The 27899-nt window shown below is 41.8% G+C and overlaps 1 protein-coding gene across 4 annotated transcripts in view; it reads right to left on the reverse strand.

Moving 5' to 3' along the window:
- Nucleotides 1-27899, reverse strand: part of IST1 (IST1 factor associated with ESCRT-III) — a 47129-nt gene that overhangs the window by 2634 nt on the left and 16596 nt on the right. For all 4 annotated transcript variants that reach the window (XM_042969756.1, XM_042969755.1, XM_007074928.3 and 1 more), the window contains exons 2-8: nt 8049-8151; nt 7458-7638; nt 6156-6243; nt 3519-3602; nt 2903-3013; nt 1805-2011; nt 1083-1175 (exon numbers count right to left, since the gene is read on the reverse strand). In XM_042969756.1, the coding sequence (XP_042825690.1) occupies nt 1083-1175; nt 1805-2011; nt 2903-3013; nt 3519-3602; nt 6156-6243; nt 7458-7638; nt 8049-8151 (867 nt within the window). The remainder of the gene's footprint in view (nt 1-1082; nt 1176-1804; nt 2012-2902; nt 3014-3518; nt 3603-6155; nt 6244-7457; nt 7639-8048; nt 8152-27899) is intronic.

The raw sequence follows: 27899 nt of genomic DNA on the forward strand, positions 1-27899 counted from the left end.
AAGGGAGAAAGCAAAGGCATTACTAGAGAGAAAGTACTGAGACTGGTATAAGCCCCTGTGTTTTCCAAAAGCTAAGCAGAAGCAACAGAACCACTCCAAACAAACTGCCCCTCCACCCCCTGTACTCTTTTCTGATCTTCCAGCTAGACAGATACCACATTAAACTCTAAACCACCAAGCAGAGAAAAAGGAAATTCTTACCACACCATAACACCTCTCTTTGATACCTTCACCTTCTGTGCAGAGAGAAAGCACTAACCCACTGAATTCATCTCTCCAAGAACCAAGTCCTCAAATACTGAAGATCTTCTACCTCATTCCTAGAAACAGCCGTGGGCAATGCTTCAATGCATGCAAGACCAAACTTAAGAAAAACCCAAGCCCAAGGGGAAAACCAAAGGAAAGAACACTAAACAAGTTCAGGAACAGGAGGATCTCCCAGCAAACGCCATATCAATTTGTTTTCTCTGTAATTCATCAGATGGAAGGAAATAGGTCTCAAAAGGCACATACTAGCTGAGGAAACAAAGCTGGCAGAAAAGGAGCCCTCTAATTTGGAATCAAAGCTGTGCAACCACCAACAATTCAAGGAATGATTATATTTATAATAAGTTTTACCTACAAAACTAAAATGTAAAATTAGTAATATCGGCTGAAATTTACTAATGACACTTCTATTTAAGACAAAAATCTGGCCACTATTCCTTTACACAGTGTTGAATTCCTAAAACTGGTATTTTAATTATGATATTCCAACAGCAGGACTATACCAACTCAAAACAATTCTCTGCCCTACTCCAAAAAAACTAGGCAAGTGCCCTACGTGAACTTTCTAAGAGACCTTCAGCTCCTTCCTGATTCCTGGCTTAATTGCAGACAAAGCATTGCCACCAATGATGATGTTGCTGCGGCCGCCACCACCCAACTTCCAGGGTAATGTTAAAGCAACACAAGAATCCAAAGCAAGAGCAATGATGGTACCAGGAATTGATCAAAACTTTGCCTTCCCTGTGGCCATTATTTTGCTCTCTCTTCATGGGAGTCACTCTCCTGCTGCTTACAAAAGAGGCTCAACCACTTACAGATTCATACGATGGGGGAGTTGCTGGTATCTGAGGTGGATGAATATTGGGAAAAGCCTGGTAAGTCCCCATTGGCAATCCATTGAAATCCGACTGCAAGAGGAGAAAGGTAACATCAGAGACACGGCCCCAATTTGAGTTTTCTGAGGTTTGTTGTATGGTAAGGGAGATACACATATATTCAGTATATATTCAAGATATATATTGAATATATACATATATTCAAGAGCCAAAAAAGAGAAAAAATGCCTAGAAGAATTCTAGATCTTCAAAGATCTATAGCCAAAGGCTAGTTTTCAAATTACTAAATTAACCGCTTCCATGTTCACAAGGAAAGATTATAATCAAACTCTATTACTAGTAATGACCTTGTCTACAAAATGTCTACAAAAGAGGTTTTTCCACCTGGTAATAAGCAGTATTCATTTTTGGAAAAAACTAGTATGGCTGCAAAAGGTCCCAAAGGTATTTACCAGTAAACCTATAGGAAAAAGTTTCTTTAACACCATCTCTCTGTATTTTCCCACATCATTAACTATAGACAAACCAAAAGACTTTTTCCAAATCCCGGTATTTTTTTCCACAATATGATCACTAATACCAAATGTTCTTACTGCTCAATCTTGACAACCTACAACTTTTGTGTGTATTCATACAGCCAATGTGTCTCTTCTTCTGTGACATTTTCTAGAGTTTATATCCACGCTTATATGTATACTTACTGGTCCCTTTGGAAGTGGGTAGGAAAAAGGAGTACTTGGAGAGGGCATGGGCATAGGCACAGGCATAGGCACTGGCACTGTTCCGTCAGGTCCACCAACTGGTGCTGCAAAACCACCCCCTCCTCCTCTTCCAGGGCCCCCTTTCTTCACATCATCTGTGAATCCAACATCAATAAGATCGGTCTCTACACCAGGAGGAGCTTCTGCCTGAGAAGAAGAGAGAAACCTGTATCATTAACCCACACTGCAGGCCAGGTCCCCCAGAAGTAGACTCAGAGATGCAGGTCAGCATGGAGGAAGTTTACTGGGGTAGTCTCTTGGGATAAAGACTTGTGGGGAGTGAAGGAAGCAGGGCTGGGCAAAGGGAAAAGCTGGGCTGCCATGTAGTCATAGCAACTGCTCAGTCAATTCCTTAGGGAGCTCTGGAGCTGGGATGGGTCTGCAGCAGGTGCCCTCAAATGGGGCAGAGTCTAAAATCCCAGTTACTAACTACAGGCTGCCCCTAAGGAAAGACTTTGGATGAAGCAGCTTTCTTCTGAGAGCCACTGCTGGAGGAGCACTCAGCTGTGTATGAGCACCAGTCACCAATATTCTCAAGAGCTGGGAGGATAAATGCTTTTATCCTGAAGTGTATTTGGGATGGGGGGGAGGTTGTCTAAACAGCATACTAAACCACACACTACACCCCACCAACCTTAACTGAGTGATTATTATTTGTACATCTGCCGTCCTTACACTATAAGCCTCTTTAGGACAGTGACCTTGTTTTTATCTCTGTATTTCTGTGTACTGTCTGGCACAGGGCAGGCACCCAATAAATCTTTCAGGATCCTTTCTTGCTTCAATTCAGTGAAATTCATTGAAAACCAACAATGCCATTTTGTATTTGTATCAAGGTCTGTACCTTTTCAAAGTGCTTTCATCATTCATCTCATCTGATCCTTAAAATACTCTTTGCAGGCATATTTATTGTTACCCAAGCAGAGAAAGGCTTAAACTCCCACACACAAACTTTAATGAAAAGAATATGGTTATTTTTAAAGAAAATGATATCCAAAGACTCATTTCCCTTTGTACTCTGAAAGACTCTAAACTCACCATGACCACAGAGTCGGGCTCATAGGGCACATTATAGTTCTTGGCAATTTCAATCAGATATCTCTCCACCAGGATCTTGGGTGGGGCTTCCACACTCAGTTTGTGCATTAGCTATAAGTAAAACACCCAGGATTAACATCTATGCCAACTAGCCTTAAACCTAACTTGTCTCACTTTTAAACTTTGTTCCTCTTATTTTATATGTAAATTGAGAAAAAAAGGAGTTCAGACTAGTTACATGATTTCTTTTTTCAGTCACGAGACATATTGCAAAACCATGCCTCTTTCATGTTCTCTGGTTACACACAACCCAGGTGTTGCTAAGACTGATACCACCGCCGTCCACATTTGAATTCATCCACTTCTCTCCTCGCTTCTATATCCACAAATCACAAGAGGCACAAAGGATGGGGGTGGGAGGGCCTCACAATCAGAAGTTTAGGGACGGAGTAAGGAGCTGACGACACTGCCAGCCAGAAAGCCTCTCACCCTATGAAATATGCAACCCTAGATTAACTCAGCCATATAGCAGGACCCACGAGAATCAACACAGGCAATAGCATAACATGCCCACATCCCTGTCTACTGCATCATGTTTAACAAGTATGTTCATTACCCTGTCATTCACAGTTCCAATCTGGTTGGTCCTACATAACTTGCCATATTCCTTGCTATACTTGGCACAGAGCTGATCAGCAACCTACAGAGAGAAAAAAAAAAGAAAAAAAAAAAGGCAAAACAGTAAATAAAAGTGGAAACCATTCCTAAAAACTACTTCAAGCTTCCTCCTAACAATAGTAAACATGCTTCTTTCTACTACAAGAATTCAAAACAACCAGGGTCTATAAAGCCTTAAGGGGTACATATTCGTACTTGTTTATCCAGCCATCCACTGAGCTGTAACTATGTGCCAAATTCTATTACAGACATTATGATATATGCTATAAACACAATGAACAAAAACAGACACTGTTCTTATAGAGGCTTATAATCTCTGAGGAAAACAGTCATTACTCAATCACACAAATAAAGATACAAATGCAGCTGTAATAAATGCCACCAAGGCAAAGTAACAGCATGTGCAAAGCCCTCTGGTGGAAAAACAGGGCCAATCCTCAAGCTGAAATAAAGTTAAGTGTTGAGCCCAAGGGAGGAGTGCCATAGGAAATGAAGTAAGAAAGGCATGTGGGGGCCAGAAAATGTAGAATCATATAGGTCATATTAGGAATTTTGTTTCTATCACAAGAACAACAGCTACTAAAGGGCTTTAAAGCAAGAGGTAGTGACAGGATCAGACCTGTGTTTTGAATAGAACCCTAAGCTGTTCTGACATAATGGTGAAGAGACTAAAGGAAACCAAAGTAGGTATAGAAAGAAGATTCAAGAAGTTACTGTAATAGTCCAGGCAGGAAATGACTGGCATCGAACCAGAGTGGTCCCAACACCTGAGAGCTCAGTGAGGAGGCACTCATTGTTCAATATATAGACCCGGTATTTATGATGTAATTTAGTCCTTTGTGTTTTGATAACGCTCTTGGTTGCTTTATACTATGCAGAAATTTTTTATTATATTAACGTAATCACTTTGTTCATGGCTTTTGTGGCCTTTTCCACTATGAGATTATCTTTTTAAATCTGCCTAGTTTTCTTCTAGTTTTTAATGAGTTCATTAAAAAACAAACAAACATATAAATCTGTTTCATCTTGAATAAATCTTGATATAAAGGAAAAGTATAGAAGAGGTTAAAACGAGGTTTTAACCCCGGGTTGGGGTTCCTGGGTGGCTCAGTTGGAGGAACATGCAACTCTTGATCATGAGTTCAAGCCCCACGTTGGGTACAGAGATTACTTAAAAAGAAAAAAGAAAAGAAAAAGAAAAAAGAGAGACAGAGACTAAAAAAGTTAAAAGTCTATATAAGAAGCAACTGCCTGGCTGCCTCAGCTGGTACAGCATGTGACTCTTGATCTCAGGGTCGTGAGTTCAAGCCCCATGACAGACGTAGAGCTTACTTAAAAAGAAAACAGAAAAAGAAAAAAGAAAAGACAAAAAGAAGAACCTGTTGCCTCTACTCTCCCATTCCTCTACCAACAAAACTCTAGGACTACCATCCCTACAGGAATAGAATACAGGAGGCTTACTCTCTGGGGAGGTTAAACTAATAGGACTCTGAACTCCACGCACAGCAGAGAGCAAAGATACTTACAACAAAAATTTTAAGTCTTCTATAAGACAAGAATGAGATCTTTGGCTTCCTCCTCCCATGGTTCTCAGAAATTCTGGCAGCCAGCTTACACCCTTGAGGTAGAAAACAGGATTCTGTGCTGACAGCTCAGAGTCTGGAGCTTTCTTCAGATTCTGTGTCTCCCTCTCTGCCCCTCCCCCACTCCCTCTCTCAAAAATAAACAGTTAAAATTTTAAATAAATAAATGAAAACCCACAGAAGACAAGGAAATCTCAAGGGGCATCTGGGTGGCACAGTCGGTTAACTGTCCGACTCTTGATTTCGGCTCAGGTCATGATCTTGTGGTTCGTGGCTCAGGCTATTACTGCAAGCCTGCTTGGGATTCTCTCTCTGCCCCTGCCACCCACACACACTCTCTCTCAAAAATAAACTTAAAAAAAAAAGAAAAAAGAAAAAAGATGGGTCAGGAGGTAAGACTGAGACAATCTACAGAATAAAACAAAAAGGCAAAGATGTAGAAAACAGGTAACAACTCAAATGAATTTGAATACTAGCAGTCAGTACTATATCTGTGTTGTGAGGTGAAAGTTTTTAGTTAATGTCTATCTCTTCTGCTAGATTCTAAGCTACAAGAGTAGGGTTACTGTCATATTTTGCCCACTGCTGCACCCTCAGTGCCCACTTAGCTCATAACATCAACTTGATAAATATTTGTGGAATTAATGAATGAAGCAAAATATGTGACCTTAAATTAATGTTAACTGGTTTACAGTTGTGTAAGAACTTTCCTATTTGAATATACTTAAATAACATTACAATAAAAATAAGACAAAACTGAAGGTACACAACACTTTTCTCTTTAAAAAAATTATTCATGTTTGCAAAAGACTGTTCTGTTGCATTATATAAGGGCTGAAAAGGAGGTAGAGACAAATTTACAAATTTACAAAGCCTGTTTCAAAGGCAACATAAGTGTACAAAATATCTTGTCAAATAAGCAGAAATGATTTATGTTAACCAACCTAACAATTTAACAAACTACAGACATCAATGAAACTGGTTGTACTCACTATTTTCAACTCAGCCACTTCTGACTGGAGTCGAGGAGCAGCCCATATCAGTGTAGACACAGATTCAGCCAGACCAGAATCTAGTTCCCTAATTAAGGAAGAAAAATTAATAAAATTTAACATTCTTTAAAACAAACCAACAAACCTTAGCATTTGTATCATATAGTTGATAGCCCTGGAAAGCTCTTTCACAAATCTCACTGGATTCTCATAAAATACTCTAGGCTTCCTATTTTACTTGTGGGGAAACTCAAACTAACTGACAAGCCCAAGGTCACAAAATCCGGAAATGGTTGAGCCAAGACTCAAACTTAGGCCTTTTGATTTCAGATTCCTTCCTTTCTTTTCAACAATTGTCTATATCAAGATCAGGCCTTCCAGTAAAACCATTAGGAAAAAGGTCCTTGGGTATGTGAAGTAGTCCCCTAGTGCTGGTTGCCCACATGTAGTAAGAAATCACTATTAATGCTTTCACAGATTCCCTTTCTCAAAGAGGTGATTTGATTTAGGTCTTCAAAATGCATTATTTCATTACACTTACACAAAATGAATTAAGTTCTAGATGCCTCTGGAACAACACTGTGCCTATAGTTAACAATACTGTACTGTGCACTTAAAAATGTGAATAGGGTATGGGGCACCTGGGTGCCTCAGTCAGTTAAGCGTCCGACTTCAGCTCAGGTCATGATATCACAGTTTGTGGGTTCAAATCCCCTCTGGGCTCTGTGCTGACAGCTTGGAGCCTGGAGCCTGCTTCGGATTCTATGTCTCCCTCTCATTGCCCCTCTCCATCTTATGCGCACGAGCTCTCTCTCAAAAATAAACCAACATTAAAAAATTAAAAAACAGGGGTGCCTGGGTGGCTCAGCCAGTTAAGCGTCCGACTCTTGACCTCACAGTTCGTGAGTCTGAGCCCCCGTATCAGGCTCTGTCCGGATAATGCAGAGTCTACTTGGATTCTCTCCCTCCTTCTCTCTGCCCCTCCCCTGCTCTCTCTCTCTCAAAATAAATAAATTAAATTAAAAAAATTAAAAACCAAAATACTAACTTAAAAATAAATAAATTAAAAAATGTTAAGAGGGTAGAGATCTGATGTCATGTATTCTTACCAATAAAGGGAGAGGAGAGGAGGGACACAAGGACTTCTAGAGGAAACAAATTTTATTACCTTGATTGTGGTGCTGGTATACGGGTGTATACATATGTCCAAACTCATCAAACTGCATGCATAAAATATGTACAGCTTTTTCTATAAACCATACCTAAATGTAGATTTTTTAAAAAAAATACAAAATATCTTACTTCATAGACTGGATGAGGCCAAACCGAGCCAACAGCAGGTCACAATAGAGCTCCAGGATCTCCATGGCCTCCACAAGGTAGTCTTCTCGGATGATGTGCTCCACACGGATCCGAGCTCGTTCATCTTTCCCAGCAGCCAGATAGTCAGCAATCTCTTTCCTTGCTTTCTGGGCCAATTCCGCTAAGTCACAAATCGCATCCAGTCACATAGTAGCAGTACACTGAGCCGCCTGCCCTGCAGGAGACTTCCACTCCGACAGAGAGAAGTGCGTGTTTCTTCTACATCCTAGCTCACTGTTAGCAAATCTAGTCCCAACTCATCTAGTCTCTAGAACTTCCTCCACTATCTAGGTGAGACTATTGTTTGTGTAGCCAAAAATTTCCACCTCAGGAGTCGTGTTATCCATTCCCTACAACAAAGTGATTTAGTCTAACTTGTCACAAAGGGCAGCAGTAATATATCTAAAGCTTCAAAGATATGGGATCCCTAAGACTTCACAGTAGTAGCCTAACAGAGCCAAATTATTAGGGTGCTAGAACCTGGTGATGTATTCTGGGAAATAAAATACAAGGAAATCATGCATTACTCACTTTTTTTTTTTTCCAATAGTTTAAGACGGTTTATGACTAATCTCAAATTGACTCGTAAACGCTCAGCTTTAAATCCAGAGCCCAGCATGCTGTGTTGTTCCTCCTGGAAAAAGATAAGAAACACAGTTACTACCTTCAAGTTGAAATTAGTATAGAAACTAACATCAATTAGAAGGTAGATCAACTGACACTATAAACCAGAATGGTTTTCCACAGGCAAAATGACATAATGTGATTCACATTTCTTAAAGATCTCTTTGGCTTGTGTGAAGAATTGACTGAGGGAGAAAAAGAATAGAAGCAAGGGACTAAGGAGAAGACTATTACTACAGTCCAGACAAGAGATGGAAATAGTTTAGAATCGGGTAGGTACCAGTGGTAAGGGTAGAGTGACTGGATTTGATATCTTGAAGGCACAGCTCAAAGATGCTGGCGATGGTTAAAACGAGTATTATATATTGGTGTAGGAGCAGGTTGATTAAAAAACTAAGCAGGAAGGCCTCCTACCTCTCCCAAAAATCTCATCAGGGTAGTGATGAGAAAAGATTATCAAATTTAGAACCAAATTCAAAAATATTCTTTCCTTGGGGCACTCGGGTGGCTCAATTAGTTAAGTGTCCAACTTTGGCTCAGGTCATGATCTCATGGTTCATGAGTTCGAGCCCCACATCACTTCTGTGCTGACAGCTCAGAGCCTGGAGCCTGCTTGGGATTCTGTGTCTCCCTCATTCTCTGCCCCTCCCCTGCTCGTATTCTCTCTCAAAAATAAATAATAAACATTAAAAAAAATTTTTTTTTTAATTTCTTCCCCTCAATTCCTCATATCCTCCTGACTCAGCCTTTGGGGAAAAAACTAGTGTACAGAAATATTAATATTTTACTCATGTACAAATAAATATACAAAAGGGTGAAAAGTCCAAGAAAAAAAAACTTTAAAATTCAACAGAAGGCTATTTACCAAGACTTTCACTGAACAGAAGAGTTACAGTCAGTAAAACCACTCCCCTCCACCCACAAGGGGGTATATCATTGTGCATTCCATATTAAGCACAAATCCTATGTTTCTCAATTAATTCTGGACTTGAACTTCAAAACAGGTAACATCCAAACAAAAGCTAGGTCTAACAAAGTAACCAATAAACAGACAAACCAAAGAAGATATCCAACGTAAAGAAAAACATTAGGGATATTTGTCTGCTTGTGCAAAAACCACTAATAAAAAACATCAGCTATGTTTTCCTTTTGTAAAATTACCTCCAGAAGCCTTTATACATTTAATAATTAACCTAAGTCCCAGTTTATAATGGGGTCTCTATGTCATGAAATACCTTGGATCCATTATACTGAGTATTTATTCAAATACTTACTGAATATCTCTACATCACACAATAGCCCTACGATCCTTGCCCTTAAAGGAACTTATATTCTATTGGAAAAAACAGCTAAAAGAATCTGGCAACTATGAAACTGGTTAGAACTATGATTTTACAGTGGTTCTCAACTGGAAGTGATTTTGCCCCCTATAAGGATATCTGGCAATGACTGGAGACATTCTAAGTTGTCACCATTGGAGGGGATGCTACTGGCATCTGGTGGGTAAGATCCAGGAATGCTGCTAAAAATTCTATAATGAACAGGACAGCCCCCCACAACAAAAAAATTATCCAGCCCAAGGGGCACCTGGGTGCCTGAGTCAGATGAGCATCCAACTTGATTTCAGTTCAGGTCACCATCTCACATTTCTTGGGCTCAAGCTGACAGCACAGAGCCTGCTTGGGATTCTCTCTCTGCCTCTCCCCAACTCATGCAAACACTCTCATGCTCTCTCTCAAAATAAATAAACATTAAAAAAAGAAACAGATTCATGCAGACTTTTATACAAAAATATTTATCAACACATTTTAGGATCAAAAAACTAGACTAATGAACTATATGAACAAAGAATATTGCTTATTAAACAAACTATAGTATATTTATGCTGGATTTTTACATAGCCACTAAAATTTTTTTGAAACATATTTACTGAAGTAAAAATATATCAACAATATTAGTTAAAAAGGCAGGACTATATATATGAAGTACGACCTTAAATTCTGAGTTTTTAAATTTTTATTTATTTATTTTTGAGAGAGAGAGAGAGAGAGAGAGAGACAGCACGAGTAGGCAAAGTGCAGAGACAGGGAGACACAGAATCCGAAGCAGGCTCCAGGATCTGAGCCATCAGCACAGAACCTGACGCAGGGCTCAAACTCACGGACCGTGATATCATGACCTGAGCCGAAGTCAGACACTTAACCGACTTAGCCACTCAGGCGCCCCTAATTCTGAATTTTCTGAATTTTAAAAGAGCACACATATATACATACATATAGACAAAGGCTGAACTAAAAAGAAAAAGATGTAATTATTATTATATGTAAACTCTTTTCAAACCCAATGAGTTTAGACTAACAATAGAGCTAATATTAAAAAACAGGGGCACCTGGGTGGCTCAGGTGGTTAAGTGTCCAATTCTAGATTTCGGCTCAGGTCACGGTCTCACAGTTCAGTAGTTTGAGCCCCCCCATCAGGTTCTGTGCTGGCAGTGTGCAGTCTGCTTGGGATTCTGTCTCTCCTCTTTGCCCTTCCCCAGCTTGCTCTAAGTAAATACACTTAAAAAAAACACAAAACCACCTCAGGAGCATATAATTTAGAATTTCTATCAAAGACAAATAATATAAATTCATTTGCCTCCTTAGGAAAAAAAATACTGGGGAGCCAGGGTGGCTCAGTCAGTTGACCATCCAACTCTTGATTTCAGCTCAGGTCATGATCTCACGGTTCCTAAGTTTGAGCCCTATGTTGGGCTCTGTGGTGTCAGTGTGGAGATCATGTAAGATTCTCTCTCTGCCCCTCCCCTGCTTGTGCTCTCTCTCAAAATAAATAAATAAATAAACATTTTTTTAAAAAGGGAAAAACAAAACATTAACTCATCAGAAAACATTAACAATCAAGATCACCTTATCGTAAGTGGAAAATATGTAGAATCTGGAAAACCACAAACTCACAGATACAGAGAACAGACCAGTGGTTGCCACAGGTGGTGTGTGTGTGTGTGTGTGTGTGTGTGTGTGTGTGTGTGTGTGTGTGTAAAAAAACTACAAAAAAAATAAGTATGGTGCAATACTGAGCAACAAGCTTACAACTATCTAGTAATTTATGACCATCTCCTTAAACATTAAAGAGAGAGAGCATGCATACCATGTGTGAGCCTGTGACAAAGAGCTAATGCAAGAAAAGGAGGAGAAATCTCTTCACTGGGTGCCAGCTCCTGGCTTTCACATCCATCAGCCTGTCTAACCACTACTCCAGAAACGAAGTCAACAGATGTATAAGGGCAAGATTTGGGTTCAAAGCCCAAATGCGGCATTACCCACAAAACAATAATATTACAAGTGTGATTAAAAATGTATACATGGTCTTGATATCCCTCTTAACTCAGATGCTGTTCCATCAAGGGCCAGTGCAAGGGGAAAGCTATGCAGGAGGACCTTCATTCTGCCATGGAGCTCTGGGAAGTTTCCAAGAAGAGGAAGGATGAGCACTAAGCTTGAAGTGCAAGCAGGGCTCTACAGAGAGGCAATGCAGCAAAGGTAACAGAGGCTTGATTCTCAATACTCACTTCTGTTTTTAACAGCCTTTGTGCATGCCATTTAACAACTCTGAGCGGCATTTCCCTTACCTTTAAAATGAAGACAACAGCAGATATCACTAAACAAACAAACACAAGAACAAACCATCAAATCCTATCAGGCACTCTCCTATGCACAAAGCATCAGCCATAGGCCTCAGGAGAAAGCAAAACAGGCAAGAAAGTTTGTGGTGGACAAAAGAGGAAAACTAGCAGCAGGTCTAATAGGATATTAAACCACAACCAGAAATATAAAGACCAAGTGTCCAGAGAGACAAGTGCCTAAACTCCAAAGAAGGAACATTTTAAAGTGCATGAGAGATGCACAAATGAGGTTCTGGAAAGGGAATGCCTGGAAGAGAACAATGTTAGCAGGAAGGGAGGGGAGAAGAATGATAAGAGCAAAAGGGCAAAAGGGAGAGATTTAGAGTTCTGTCAGGAACAAGAAAATTTTTTTTAAAGTCAAAGCAAAAACAATGTATCTTCCCATCTCAATGAAAGTAAAAATTAATGAGGATGTGAACAGAAAAAGAGTACAGCTGATTAATACACTAATACATTAATACATATTAGGAAAGTAAAGTTCACCCCCTTAATTAGAATAGGTATCTAAAGTGAGCTAGACAATGAAAGACACAGGTTAACAGAGAAGGTAGATTAACAAAGAAGTGACTTTAGCAACATGAAATGTTGGCAGTTGTAAAGACATCTTTATTTCACATATTTGCCTAAGATGGGCAGCATCCACAAATGGCTAGTTTAGGACCATGCTAAAAGAGCATAATAGCCTGGAACAGAAAAGATCCTAAGGGACTGTGAAGGAAAGTGCTGTAATTCTCTGAAAGAGACACTTAACAAATGTTTTATGCTGCAAATTAGAAACCCAACTCTGTGAAGGAAGCTGAAAATACTGAAATGTGGCAAAGTTGTTTTTATTTCAATCCTAATCTTTTAGCTGGGAATGTTTGGGGAAAAGAAACTCCAAAAGCCTACTGTAAACATCTGTGGAAGATGGATAAAAATAAACCCAAATTACTAATCTTATCATTCAGTAGTAACATTTATTCAAAACTTAAAAAGTAAGTAAAATCACAGGGCCTGTTCAGGGACTCTAACAATCAGGGTTCCAGCTGAAAACAGATAGCATCCACATCCTGGGTAATCTGAGAAGAATTTAATAGATTATTTACAAAGGTGTGGGGAAGGCTCCAAGAAACCAACAAAGGATAGTGTATTGCCCACTAACACATCCAGGCCTGAAGGGCAAGATGAGGAACTGAAACCTGGTGAGGGTAGCTATATGAAAAGGGTCTCCAAGACAGAAATCAAGGTCATTGGTAGAGGCATGCAGACAATTTGCAGCAATCTGGGAGGAAAGGAGAAGGGAAATAAATACCTAGTCCCCATTCCTCCCGCCCTCTGGTCTCCTGGTACTTCCATCTACCTACCCCCAGTTGGAAGGCAGAAAGAAAAGGGGCCTACAGACAGTGCCCAAGAGTGAGCCTCAAGAACACAATATCAAAAGGAAAGAATGCTATGTGGCTCTGGAAAAGAAAACAGAAGCTATCTAGCACAAAGACTATACCACACAGGACTAAACAAGCAGGAACCTAGATCTACCAAAGCAACCCCAGATTTACACTGTAGTAAGATTTCAGCCAACCAGACTAGAAAACTGAAGTTAAATGAATTATCTAAAAAAAGAAAACTGAGTCCTTTATGTCCTTTCCACACTAAATACAGTATGACGAACATAATTTAAGTCTCTTATCTCTAAAGTCCCTTCAACTCTAAGATTCCGCAGGATACTAGATATCCAATTACAGTGAATTTATGGAACAGGCAAAAAGCCATAGACAACGGAGATTAATCCTCAAGACATCTCTTAAAAATCTTATTTTAAGGGGCACCTGGGTGGCTCAGTTGGTTGAGCGTCTGACTTCGGCTCAGGTCATGATCACGCAGTCTGTGAGTTAGAGCCCCACGTCAGGTTCTGTGCTGACAGCTCAGAGCCTGGAGCCTGCTTCAGATTCTGTCTCCCTCTCTCTATGCCCCTACCCCACTCATGCTCTGTCTCTCTGTCAAAAATAAATAAAAGTTAAAAAAAAAAAAACAACTTATTTAAAAAAATAACATAACATTGAAGGGGAACCTGGGTGGCACAGTTGGTTAAGCATCCCACTTTGGCTCAGGTCACAATCTCACGGGTTGTGAGTTCAAGCCCCGCATCAGGCTCCGCACTAACCGTGAAGAGCCTGCTTGGGACTCTCCATCTCCCTCCATCTGCCCCTCCCTGCTCACTCTCTCTCTCTAATAAATAAATAAACTTAAAAAGTTATTTAAAAAATAACATAACATTGTTTTCCTGGAAAAAGAAACTCAGCAACTCATTTTACACAGTCTTTCATGCACCTAGTATTTATTAACCATTTTACTATATACCAGCAATGTGCAAGTTCTATATGTAAAAAGATAAAAATTATCAGTCTTCTTGCTATCACACACACAAAAAATTTCAGATCCATGAAACACTAAAACATCGTGAATATAAAGAATGTATATCTTAAAGTTATTAACATATAAACAAGTCACCAATAAAAAAATAACCTGACTAAAAAATGAGCAATGGACTTTGAAGAGACATTTCTCCAAAAGTAATATGCAAATGGCCAACAGGCATATGAAAAATGTTCAATTTCACTAATCATTAGAGAGATGCAATCAAACCCACTAGGAGATAACACTTCACACCCATCAGAATGGCTACTATTAAACAAAAAAAAAAAGGTGTTGGCAAGGATGTGGAAAAACTGGAGCCCTTGTGTACCGTTGTTGGTCAGACTGTGAAGAGGGGTACCACTATGGAAAACAGTATGGTAGTTCTTAAAAAATTGAAAATAGAACTACCATGTGATCCAGCAATCCCACTTCTGGGTACATATCCAACAGAAGTGAAAAAAGAATCTCAAAGAGATATACACACACCCATATTCATAGCAGCATTATTCACTACAGCCACGAGGTGAATGTAACCCCTATGTACACTGACAGATGGATAAACAAAAAGTACTATTTATGTTTATTTATGTGTTTTGACACACACACAATAGGATATTATTAGTACAATCTGCGTCCATGTTGTAGCAGGATTTCCTCCCTTTATAAAGGGATGAATGATATTCTATTATTCTAATATTCTAAAATACAAGTCTACTAGTATTTAATAAAATGTATGCCTTAATGTGTAAGATAAATGTACATATATACCTTAGGACCTGGCAATCCATTCCTGAACGTATACCCTAAAAGGAACATGTACAGAGGGCCATGAAAACATATGTATAAGGATTCTGTGGTAGTAAGGTGGTAGAGGAAAACAAAGTGTCCATTATAAGAGGACAAATAAAATGTGACAGAAGCATAGGACAGACTGCTCATGCAGCAGTCAGATTAATGAACTAGCTATACTCAGAGCAACCTGTGTAGTCCTTTAAAAAACAAGCAAAAAGCAAACAGGGTTCCAGGTTCAGTGCCTCTCCCGCCGAATAAAGCTATATGACCTGAACAGAATGTATGGAGCAGCTATTTGAAGACTCTGAAAAAACTGTGATAGCAGCTAGATGGAAAAGACCAGAATCTGAAGAGCCATAAAATGGCAGTGAGTTTATCACTTTTCTTCCCTCTGATATATTTCCTGGCCTAGAAGCAAGGCAGCCTGAAAACCAAAACTGAGGATCAGCACGGAAAGGAAAAAACCTTAAGAGAAGCTCTCTAATCCTGGTTTGAGGAACTGGAAAGGGGTCCTCTGGTGGGGACAGAAAGTGGGTCAACTACATCAAACCAGGAATACCAACTCACCTGGGAAAAGACAGTTATCACACATCAATGCTGAGATTACACAGATGTTGGAACTGTGAATTAAATGACAAAGACTTTATGCGGCGTCTGGGTGGCTCAGGTCATGATCTCGGGAATTTGAGCCCTGCATAAGGCTCTGTGCTGACAGCTCAGCGCATGACACCTGCTTTGGATTCTGTCTCCCTCTCTCTCTTCCCCTCCCCTGCTCCAGCTCATCTCTCTCTCTCCCTCACAAAAAAAATAAACACTGAAAAAAAAATTACAAATAAAAAAAAAAAATGAGGGAGACTTTATAAAGCAACTGCTATAAAAAATGCTGCAACAGGGGTACGTGGGTGGCTCAGTTGGTTGAGTGTCCAACTTTGGCTCAGGTCATGATCTCAGGTCATGAGTTCGAGCCCCGAATCGGGCTCTGCGCTGACAGCTTGCAGGCTGGAGCCTGCTTCGTATTCTGTGTCTCTTTCTCTCTCTCTGCTCCTCCCCTGCTTGTGCTCTGTCTCTCTTAAAAATAAACATTAAAAAAACATTTTTAAAAAATGCTGCAAAAAGGTGAATACTCTTGAAATAAATGGATATAAAGTCTCAGAAAAGAAATAAAAGATACAAAGAGGAAACAGAAACTTTAGAACTGAAAAAGACAGTAACCAAGGTAAGAAACTCACTGGTGGGCTCAGTAGCAGAATAGAAATGACAGAGGACAGAGCCAGGGCACTTGGAAGATAGATCAATCAATACAGAGGAGCCAATCTGAAAAAGAGATTTAATTTTTTTTTTAAAAAAAGTGAACAAAGTATCAGAGACCTGTAGCACAACAGCAAAAGCCCTCAGAGTCCCAGAAAGATGGAAAAAAATAGTGTGGTACCCAAAAATTGTAAAAAACTATAGGCTGAAAACTGCAAATTTAGCAAAAAGCTTAAATCTACAGATTGAAAAAGCTTAGGAAATTCAAATCAGAATAAACCCAAAGAAATGTATGCCCAGACTCATAATCAAACTGCTGAAAGCTAAAGACAAATTTGTAAAATACTGAAAGCAGCCAGAGAAAAATGCATTGCCTATTCTATTCAATGACCACGAATTTCACTTCAGAAACCATGGAAGCCAAAAAGTGGAATAGTATTTCTAAACTGCTGAAAGAACTGTTTGCCAGGAATTGTATATCCACTGAAAATATTCTTCAGAAATAAAGGTGAAATAAAGTCATTTTCAGATGAAGGAAAACTAATAAAAGAATTTGTCACCAAACCTGCTCTAAAGAAGTTTTCCAGGCAGAAGGAAGTGATATCAAAAGGAAACTTGGAAGATTAAAATAAAGGAAGAAATGGCAAATATCTGGGAAATCTAACAGATGACTCTTGAGTCTCTTAAAATTTATTTTACAGTTAAAAGCAAAACTAGTAACATTGTCTAATGCGGTTTTTGAAGTATACAGATGTAATGCATAAGTACAACATAATGAACTAAAAGCTAAAACATGATGTTTCTGTATTCCACAATAAATAAATGGCAAAATACTGACTACAAGTAGACTGTGAAAGTACATCTATTATAATCCCTAGAGTGACCTATAAACCATTCCATACAAAAAAATACCAAAAAACTTGTGACTTTAAACTAGAATACTAAAGTGTTCAAATAACCCCAAAGGCAGGAAAGAAGAAACAGAAAGAAAAACAGAGGAATAGAAAACATAATAAAATGGACCTAAATTCAATGGACCTAATTACGTAGAAATGGTCTAAAACAACAATTTAAAGACAGAGATTGTCCGAATCATCCAAAAAATGGTCCATCTATATACTATCAACAAGAAACTCACTTTGATATAATGAATATATTAAAAGTAAAAGGATGAGGGGCACCTGGGTGGCTCAGTCAGTTAAGCGTCTGACTTCAGCTCAGGTCATGATCTCGCAGTTCATGAGTTCAAGCCCCGCATCAGGCTGTCTGCTCTCATCACAGAGCCCACTTCAGATCCTCTGACTCCCTCTCTCTCTGCCCCCTCCCATATTCACACTTACCTGTCTCTCAAAAATAAACATTTAAAAAATAAAAAGCAAAAGTAAAAGGATGAAAAGGGGTGTATCATGCAAACATAGAAAAAAAAAAGTTGGAAGTTTCTATCTTTTGACACCCCTCCACCTATTTTAGTACAAACTTCCAGTTGTAAAATAAAGTCATGAGGAAGTAAATGTAGGGATTAGTTAATAATACTACACTGCATATTTGAAAGTTGCTGAGAATAGATCTTAAAATTTGTTATGAGACGCCTGGGTGGCTCAGTTAGTTAAGCATCTGACTCGATTTTGGCTCAGGTCATGATCTCAGGGTTTGTGAGTTTGAGCCCTGACTGGGCTCTGTGCTGATGGTGCAGAACCTACTTGGGATTCATATTAATTCTCTCTCTCTCTCTCTCTCTCTCTCTCTCTCTCTCTCTCCCCCTCCCTCTCTCTCTCTCCCCTTCTCTCTCTCAAAATAAATAAATTAAAAAATAAACTAAAGAAAAAAAAGGGGGGGAACAGGGCACCTGGGTGGCTCAGTAGGTTACGTGTCTGACTCTTTATTTCAGCTCAGGTCATGATCACACAGTTCTTGAGTTCAAGTCCCAACAATTGCACAGTCAGTGCAGAGCCTGCTTGGGATTCTCTCTCTCTTTGCCCCTTCCCACTTGTGCTCTTACTCTAAGTAAACAAAAAAACTTAAAAAAAAAAAAAAAAGTTAAAAAAGAAAAAAAATAAAGGGGCACCTGGGTGGCTCAGTTGGTGAAGTGTCTAACTTCAGCTCAGATCTTGGCTCAGGTTCATGGGATTCTCTCCCTCTCTGTGCTCCTCCCCTGCTTGCCTCCCTCCTCCCCACTCCCCTCCACCAATAATAAATTAAAAAGAAAAAAGTTAAAGTTAGTTGTAGAGACTATATTAATTTTAGACCAAGTAGTTTTCAGAACAAGGAAAACGAAGAATAGAAAAGGAACATTAAATAATGATAAAAAAGTGAATTTACCAAGGAAATACAACAATCCTAATAATAAATGCACCTAAAAGTAATGCTTTAAAATACATGAAACAAAAACTGACAGGAAAGGAGAAATAAATCCCTAATTACAGATGGAGACTTCCACATGCCTTCCTCAGTAACTGATCAAACTGGTGGAATATCAGCAAGGAAATACAAAAACTGTATCTCATTGATAATTACTAAACACTCCAGCCAACCCAGTAATCATGTACATGGAAAAACACTTGAATGTAGACCATATCCTAGGCTAAAAAAAAAAACCTTAACAGAACACAACAGAAGTCACACAGAGTATGATCTTAAACCATATGGTGAGAGACTAAGAGAAAAATTACCAGGTGTACTCACAACTGCAAAGAAAAGACCTCCCCCCCCCCCCCCCCCCCCCCCCCCGCCGTTCCCAGAACCAGCTGACCTAAAGGCAGGAACCAATCAAGTTCTGCTGAGTGGTTTGAAAAAAAGGCGGGAACCAATCAAGTTCTGCTGAGTGTTCAAATTTAAATGTCAACCAATAACAGCTCTGTAACCGCAAAAAAACCCCTAACTTGTTTGTGCCTGTCTATAAAAGAAGCTGTAAGATTCTCGCTCGGGGCCTCTTAGCGTCACCGGCAACGAGAGCGCGGAGGACCGGGTTCGAACCTACAATAAATGACCCTTGCGGCTTGGCTTTGACTCTGGTGGTTTGTTTTCGGGGGGTCTCTCGAATCGGGGAATATCATTTGGGGGCTCATCCGGGATCCCCCCCAAACCCACCAGACCCCAAGTCAACGGGTCATCCCTGAGACCGATCGGTAAATGAGCCGGCTCTGTCTGTTTCTGTTTGTTCGTTTCTGGCTCTCCCACGCGGGATCTGTATCGGTGACTGACACAGCCCTGGCGGACGCGCTATAGGGCAGTTGGTCAGGTCCAGTAGGAGACGTCCACTGGCACCCGTCTGGGGCACCTTTTTGGGCCCATCGGAATTTTTCTGTTCGGGTGGCGGTCACCTGAAACGCACTAGCGATCTAAGTGTTGTGTTCTCTATTCTATAACCTTTAAGTGTTAAACTCCTTCTCTTTCACAGATGACCTGGCCTGGCCCAGCCAGAAATCCTCATAACTTTACTGTTTCTCCTTTTAATCCTTTCCTCCACCTCCAGGATACAGATGGGCCAATCTCAAAGCACTCCTCTTTCTCTCCTCGTTGCTAACTTCAGGGATGTTAGAACCAGAGGGCAGACTTTGAGTTTAGACATCCGGCGGGGAAAATTAATAACCCTCTGCTGCTCCGAATGGCCAACCTTCGGTGTTGGATGGCCAACCGAAGGAACTTTCTGCCTCCCTATAATTGCTAAGGTGAAATCAAAGATTTTTCTACTGGGTCGCGAGGGACACCCGGATCAGATTCCCTACATTCTTTTATGGCGGAATTTAGTGGAAAATCCACCCCCTTGGTTGGCCCCCTTCCTATCCTCGGGAACGTGTAAGGTCCTTGCCATGCGGCCTGCAGATCCCCCAAAATCAAGGACGCCAGCCACGCCCTTGTATCCCATATTGCCCGATAGTCAGGACCTACGATCCCTAGACCCTCCACCCTATCATCCCCCTCCCCTCGTACCCCAGGCCCTGCCCGCAGCAGCCGCCCCACCAGTCGCCCCGCTAGTTGCCCCCCCAGGGGAACGGGGAGGACAGGAAGCGGAACAGCTGCTGGAACCAGGAGGATGGGAGGCAGCAGCCACGCCGGGCCCCATTGAAAACAACCACAAGGGGCCAGCCGGCCGAACCCGCGGGCGCACCCAGCGTGAGCCAAACCCTCGCCTCCCCGACTCCACTGTGGCCCTACCCCTGCGGGAAATAGGACCCCCCGATGAAACAGACAACCCCCGACTCCAGTATTGGCCCTTTTCCACCAGTGACCTTTATAACTGGAAAACAAAGAACGCTCGATTCTCTGATAACCCTAAAGACCTAATAGCTCTTTTAGACAGTGTCATGTTCACCCACCAGCCCACCTGGGACGACTGTCAGCAGCTCCTCCGCATCCTGTTCACTACAGAGGAGCGAGAGAGGATCCAATTAGAAGCAAGAAAGCTGGTTCCCGGAGACGACGGTCGGCCGACATCTGACCCTGACCTCATTAATGCGGCTTTCCCCCTAACCAGACCTCCACAGGACGAATGGGACTACAACACGGCAGAAGGTAGGGGAAGGCTACTCATTTATCGCCCAGACTCTGATGGCGGGTCTCCAGGCTGCAGCTCGCAAGCCCACCAATTTGGCTAAAGTATATTCGGTCGTACAGGGAAAGGCAGACAGTCCAGCTGCTTACTTAGAGAGATTAATGGAAGGCTTTAGGCAGTTTACCCCCATGGATCCAGAAGTCCCTGAGAACCAGGCTGCTGTCGTTATGTCCTTTGTAAATCAAGCAGCTCCTGACATTAAGAAAAAAAACTCCAAAGGCTAGAGGATTTAGAAGGTAAACAGATCCAGGATCTGCTCCGTATAGCACAACGGGTCTATAACAACAGGGACGCCCCAGAAGAGAGACAGATCAAGGCCACAGAGAAAATGACTAAAGTCCTGGGCGCTATAGTCCAGAAAGAACAGCCACCCCCAGAAGGCACTCAAACAACACGCCCTCCCAGGTGGCCGTAACTTCAGAAACCGAGGTGATTTGGGCAGAAGCCCTACACCCCCCGGAACCTCGGCCCAGAAGGCTGAACTAATAGCCTTAACCCAGGCCCTAAAATTAGGGAGAGACCGCAAGCTAACCGTGTACACAGATAGCCGATATGCCTTTGCCACCGCTCATGTACATGGGGCGATATACAGAGAACGGGGGCTCCTCACAGCTGAAGGGAAAGACATCAAAAATAAGAGATTCTAGCCCTGCTAGCAGCCTTATGGGAACCCAAAAAGCTAGCGATTGTGCATTGCCCAGGACACCAGAAGACAACCGACCCAGTTTCCCGGGGCAACAATTTGGCTGATCAGACTGCAAAAAACATAGCTCGGCCCCCAGCACAATTACTGACCCTACAGCTGCCAGACCCCGGACCCTGGGAATTGCCCCCCAGCCCTGAGTATTCAGAAAGCAACATTCAATGTATGAGTAAACTTCCTATGACCGGAATCAAAGATGGCTGGTGGAGAGACTCCAAAAGCGGCATTACACTCCCAGATAAACTAGGATGGCAAGTTCTAGAGCGGATCCATCCCAGCACCCACTTAGGTTCCCGGCAAATCTTGGACTTACGGAGACAGACTGGACTAAAAATCAGAAATGTCTCTGATAAGGTCGATCAAGTAGTCACTAAATGTACAGTGTGCCAACTCAACAACGCGAGTAGCAATTCTCAGACAACAACAGTAAGACAAAGAGGGAGCAGACCGGGGACCTACTGGGAAGTAGATTTCACTGAGGTAAAACCAGGAAAATATGGATATAAGTATTTGATAGTTTTTGTAGATACCTTTTCAGGATGGACTGAAGCCTTTCCAACCAAGAATGAAACGGCGCAGATTGTAGCCAAAAAGATCCTAGAAGAAATCCTGCCCAGGTATGGTTTTCCAGTAATGATAGGGTCAGACAATGGACCTGCATTCGTCTCTAAGGTAAGTCAGGGACTGGCTTCCATACTTGGGGCTGATGGGAAATTACATTGTGCATACCGACCCCAAAGCTCAGGACAGGTAGAGAGAATGAACAGAACATTAAAGGAGACCCTAACCAAATTGACCATGGAGACTGGCGCTGATTGGGTGGTCCTTCTCCCCTCTCTGTTCAGGGTGCGTAATTCCCCATACAAACTGGGACTCACACCCTATGAAATAATACATGGTAGACCACCCCCCATCATCCCTAACTTAAAAGATAACCTTGTCAAAGCTGAGAACGATAATAGTCTTGAATTCTTGTTCTCCCTACAAGCCTTGCACAGGGTCCATGAAGATGTATGGCCCAAATTAAAGGAACTCTATGAGACTGGACCCCCGCCTATTCCACATCAATTCCGGCCAGGGGATTGGGTCCTCGTCAAACGTCATCGGCAGGGAACTCTGGAGCCCAGATGGAAAGGACCCTTCCAGGTCATCCTGACAACGCCTACTGCCATCAAAGTAGACGGAATCACCACCTGGATCCATTTCGCCCACGCCAAACCAGTGGACCCGTTCTCAGACCTCATCGGACCTTCAAAGACAACCTGGACTGTTGATCGGACTAAGGACAATCCTTTAAAATTGACCCTATGCCGCCAACGGACTGAGCCGTAACTATGGTACTTGCCCTCCTCTTGATTGTTCTGCAAATTCTGTCTGTAAATCCAAACCCCCACAACCCCTATAATTTGACATGGGAAATTACTAATTCAGAGACTCATGAAGTCTACAACAAAACCCTAGGAACTGCCCCATTAAATACCTGGTGGCCAGATTTATATTTTAATTTAGAAAAAATCAGTCCATTAGAAGAAATGGAAGGAGGTAAATGGAGGCAACTGCAAAGGAGGGTATCAATAAGTAGAAATGGATTTTATGCATGTCCGGGATTTAGGACCGGGGCGATGAGGCACACATGTGTAGGGTTTGAAACCCTCTATTGAGCAGCCTGGAGTTGCGTCACCTCCAATGATGGGGAAGGGAAGTGGGAAGTAAAACCCCAATTTATTGAAATGTCCTATGTCCAACCATCTACCCGCACCAGGTATGATGAAAACTGTAACCTTATTCGTGTAAGATTTACAGAGGAGGGGAAAAAGGACAGGCGGTGGGTCTCAGGACTCACTTGGGGACTCTACTTATATCAATATCCCCTCTTTGGGACTGCCATTCAAATAAAATTAAAAGTCTCCCCTCTTGTACAACCGGTGGGGCCAAATCAGGTATTAGAAAAAAAAAAAAGAGACGAGCCTATCCCCAGGCAGATCCCCACTACTCCCTCCAGCAGGACCCCCGTCCTTATCCCAGGAGTAAAAGCACAAGCTGTCCAAGAAAATCAGAACCCAGAAGGCATAGACTCCCTATGGAAATTGCTAACAGCAGCGTATGAGGCCTTAAACCGATCGGACCCTGAGGCATCAAGGGCCTGCTGGCCATGTTATGATATAAAACCCCCCTTCTATGAAGCCATAGGTCTAGCTGCCCCTTTTTCACAGTCAGGAGAAGAGTCGTCAGCAGCTTGCAAGTGGAATCGAAAGGGCCCCGGCCTCACACTGCAAGCGGTCACTGGCAATGGGACTTGTATAGGAAAGGTCCCCTCTAGCCATATCCAGCTCTGTGCCCCGACTAATTACTCTATGGATGAATCTAAATGGATAGTTCCAGCTCCTGACAGTTGGTGGATTTGTTCTAAGACAGGGCTCACCCCATGTGTTAGCAGAGATGTTTTTAATTCGTCACCCGAATATTGTATCATGGTATTAATATTTCCAAAGGTTATTTACCACCGAGAAAATGTTGTATATGATCTGTGGGCAGAAGGGACGGAAGCAAGAGAGTCAATAAGAACAAAATGGGAACCCTTTACAGCCATAACCTTGGCCACCTTATTCGGCCTCAGTACCATAGGGGCAGGAACAGGGATCTCATCACTAGCCATCCAGCACCGAGGGTTCAATAGCCTAAGGGCAGCCATTGATGAGGATACAGCCAGACTTGAGGACTCAATCTCGCACCTCGAAAAATCTCTGACCTCCCTTTCTGAAGTGGTCCTACAGAACCGAAGGGGGCTAGATCTAGTCTTCCTCCAACAGGGAGGTTTATGTGCAGCCTTAAGAGAAGAATGTTGTTTTTATGCTGACCACACCGGAGTAGTCCGAGAGTCCATGGCTAAAGTTAGAGAAGGCCTGGCCAAACGGAAGCGTGAACGAGAACAACAACAAGGCTGGTTTGAGTCTTGATTCAATCAGTCCCCATGGCTAGCCACCCTGCTTTCTGCTCTAGCTGGGCCCCTTATACTCCTTCTCCTCCTCACCTTCGGGCCTTATATTATTAATAAACTAGTTGCCTTTTTCAAAGACCGAGTGAACACGATCCAACTGATGGTCCTTAGGACCCAATACCAACCTGTCATTACCGAAACATTTGAGTCAGACACATAAGATCCAAGATTGGCTCTTAAGGCACCAAAGAAAGGGGGAAATGAGAGACTAAGAGAAAAATTACCAGGTGTACTCACAACTGCAAAGAAAACACCTCCCCCCCCCCCCCCCCCCCCCCCCCCCCACTCCCACCGTTCCCAGAACCAGCCAGGGCGTGTCCGGTTGTGGTCTGACCTAAAGGTGGGAACCAATCAAGTTCTGCTGAGTGGTTTGAAAAAAAGGCGGGAACCAATCAAGTTCTGCTGAGTGTTCAAATTTAAATGTCAACCAATAACAGCTCTGTAACCGCAAAAAAATCCCTAACTTGTTTGTGCCTGTCTATAAAAGAAGCTGTAAGATCCTCGCTCGGGGCCTCTTAGCGTCACCGGCAACGAGTGCGTGGAGGACCGGGTTCGAACCTGCAATAAATGACCCTTGCCACTTGGCTTTGACTCTGGACTCTGGTGGTTTGTTTTCGGGGGGTCTCTCGAATCGGGGCATATCAATGGAACTGAACTAGATAGTACTCAGTAACAACAAAACACAGCAGAAAATCTCCAAACACCTGGAAATTAACAACACACTTCTACATAATCCATGGGTCAAAGAGGAAGTTGCAAGCAGAAACATTTTTATTTATTTAATTAAAAAAAAATTTTAATGTTTATTCATTTTTGAGAGACAGAGAGCATGAATGGGGAAAAGGTAGAGAGAGACAAAGGGAGACACAGAATCCCAAGTAGGCTCCAGGCTCTGCACTGGCATCCGAGACCGACACAGGGCTCAAACCCACAAACCGTGAGAACCTGAGCTGAAGTTAGACGCTTAACCAACTGAACCACCCAGGCACCCTAAGCAGAAACATTTTTAAAGGTATGAACTACAAGATAATGAAAATATTGAAACTTGTACATGTAGCTTAAAAAGTAGTCCTGGTGCACGTGGGTGGCTCAGTCGGTTAAGCATCAGACTTCAGCTCAGGTTGTGATCTCTTTGTGAATTCCAGCCCTGCATTGGGCTCTGTGCTGATGGCTGGAATCCGAGCCTGCCTGCTTCAGCTTTTGTGTCTCCCTCTCTCTGCCCCTCCCCCACTCACACTCTGTCTCTCTCAAAAATAAACTTAGAAAAAAATTTAAGGGGTGCCTGGGTGGCTCAGTCGGTTGAGCATCCAACTTCAGCTCAGGTCATGATCTCACCGTTATGAGGTTGAGCCCCACTTCAGGTTCTCTTTTGTCAGCACAGAGACTGCTTCAGATCATCTGTCTCCCTCTCTCTGCCCCTCCCTGACTCATGCTCACTTGCTTGCTCTCTCTCAAAAATAAATTTAACTTAAAATTTAAAAAGTTAAAAATTAAATAAAAATTGGCAAATTTGGGGGCACCTGGCTGGCTCAGCCAGTAGAGCATGTGACTCTTGACCTCAGGGTGGTGAGTTCGAGTCCCATGTTGTCCATAAAGATTACTTTAAAAAATTGATACATCTATAGCAAACTGGCAAAAAAAAAAAAGGGGGGGGGACACAAAATATCAGGAATGAAGAGGGAAATATCATTACAGATCCTACAGACATTAATTAAAAGGGGACATTATTAGGGTGCCTGGGTGGCTCAAGTCAGTTGAGCGTCTGAATTCAGCTCAAGTCATTATTCTCATGGTTTGTGGGTTCGAGCCCCACGTCAGGATCTGTGCTGACAGCTCGGAGTCTGGAGCCTGCTTCAGATTCTGTGTCTTCCTCTCTCTCTGACCCTCCCCTGCTCACACACTCTCACTCACTCTCTCTCTCTCTCTAAATAAACATTAAAAAAAGGGGGGGGGGGATATTATTATCAAATTATGCCTATAAATTCAAATGAGTCAAGAATGGACAAATCTCTTATGCTTAATTTACCAAAATCAACAGAAAAAGAAAACGTAACAGGGGCGCCTGGGTGGCTCAGTCGGTTGAGAGTCTGACTTCGGCTCAGGTCATGATCTCCCGGTTTGTGAGTTCGAGCCCCGCGTCAGGCTCTGTGCTGACAGCTCAGAGCCTGGAGCCTGTTTCAGATTCTATGTCTCCCTCTCTCTCTGACCCTCCCATTCATGCTGTCTCTCTCTCTGTCAAAAATAAATAAACATTAAAAAAAAAATTTTTAATAAAAAATAAATAAACTGTAAGATATGCAAACATCTATAATACAAACCCTATGAAAGGATTATAACTAGTGATTACAAAACTATTTCTCAGTATTCTACCTTGTTTATATACAGGCATACCTCTTTTTATTGCACTTCTCACATACTGCATTTTTTACAACTTGAGGGTTTGTAACCCTGCATTAAGCAAGTCTATCAGCACCATTATTTCAAAAGCATTTGCTTACTTCAAGTCTGTGTCACATTTTGTTAATTCTCACAATATTTCAAACTTTTTCATTATTATTACGTTTGTTATGGTGACGAGTGATCAGTGACGTTTGATGTTAGTATTTCAACTGTAACTGGGGTGCCACCAATCACTCCACCACCACTCCAATGTAAGACACTGAACTTTGTAAGTGTGTGTGTTCTGACTGTTCCACCAACCAGCCATTCCCCCATCTTTCTCCCTTTGCTTAAGCATCCCTATTCCCCAAGAAACAATACTAAAATCAGGCCAATCAATAACCCTACAATGGCCTCTAAGTGTTCAAGGAAAAGAAGAATCATATGCCTCTCACTGTAAATCAAAAACTACAAATGATTAAACTCAATAAGGAAAACACGTCAAAAGCTGAGACAGGCCGAAAGCTGGGTTTCTTGCACCAGTTAGTCAAGTGGTAAATGCAAGGGAAAAGTTCTTAAAGGAAATGAAAAGTGTTACCCCACTGAAGACACAAATAAGAAAGTAAAACAGCCTTACTGCTGACATGGAGAACGTTTTAGTGGTCTGGATGGATAAAAGATCAAACCAGCCACAACATTCCCTAAACCAAAGCCTAATCCAGAGGAAGATCCTAACTCTCCTCAATTCTACAAATTGGGAGAGGAGAGGAAGCTGCAGAAAAAAAGCCTGAACCTCGAAGAGGTTGATTCATGAGGTTTAAAGAAAGAAGCCATTTCCCTAACATACAAGTGCTGATGTAGAAGCTGCAAAAAGTTATCCAGAAGATGTAGTTAAGATAATCAATGAAGGTGACTAAAACAACAGATTTTCAACATAGATGAAATGGCCTTACACTGGAAAGAGATGCCATCTAGGACCTCTATAGCTGAAGAGAAGTCAATGCCTGGAT

The sequence above is a fragment of the Panthera tigris genome, chromosome E2, assembly GCF_018350195.1.
Source record: "Panthera tigris isolate Pti1 chromosome E2, P.tigris_Pti1_mat1.1, whole genome shotgun sequence".
NCBI lineage: Eukaryota > Metazoa > Chordata > Mammalia > Carnivora > Felidae > Panthera > Panthera tigris.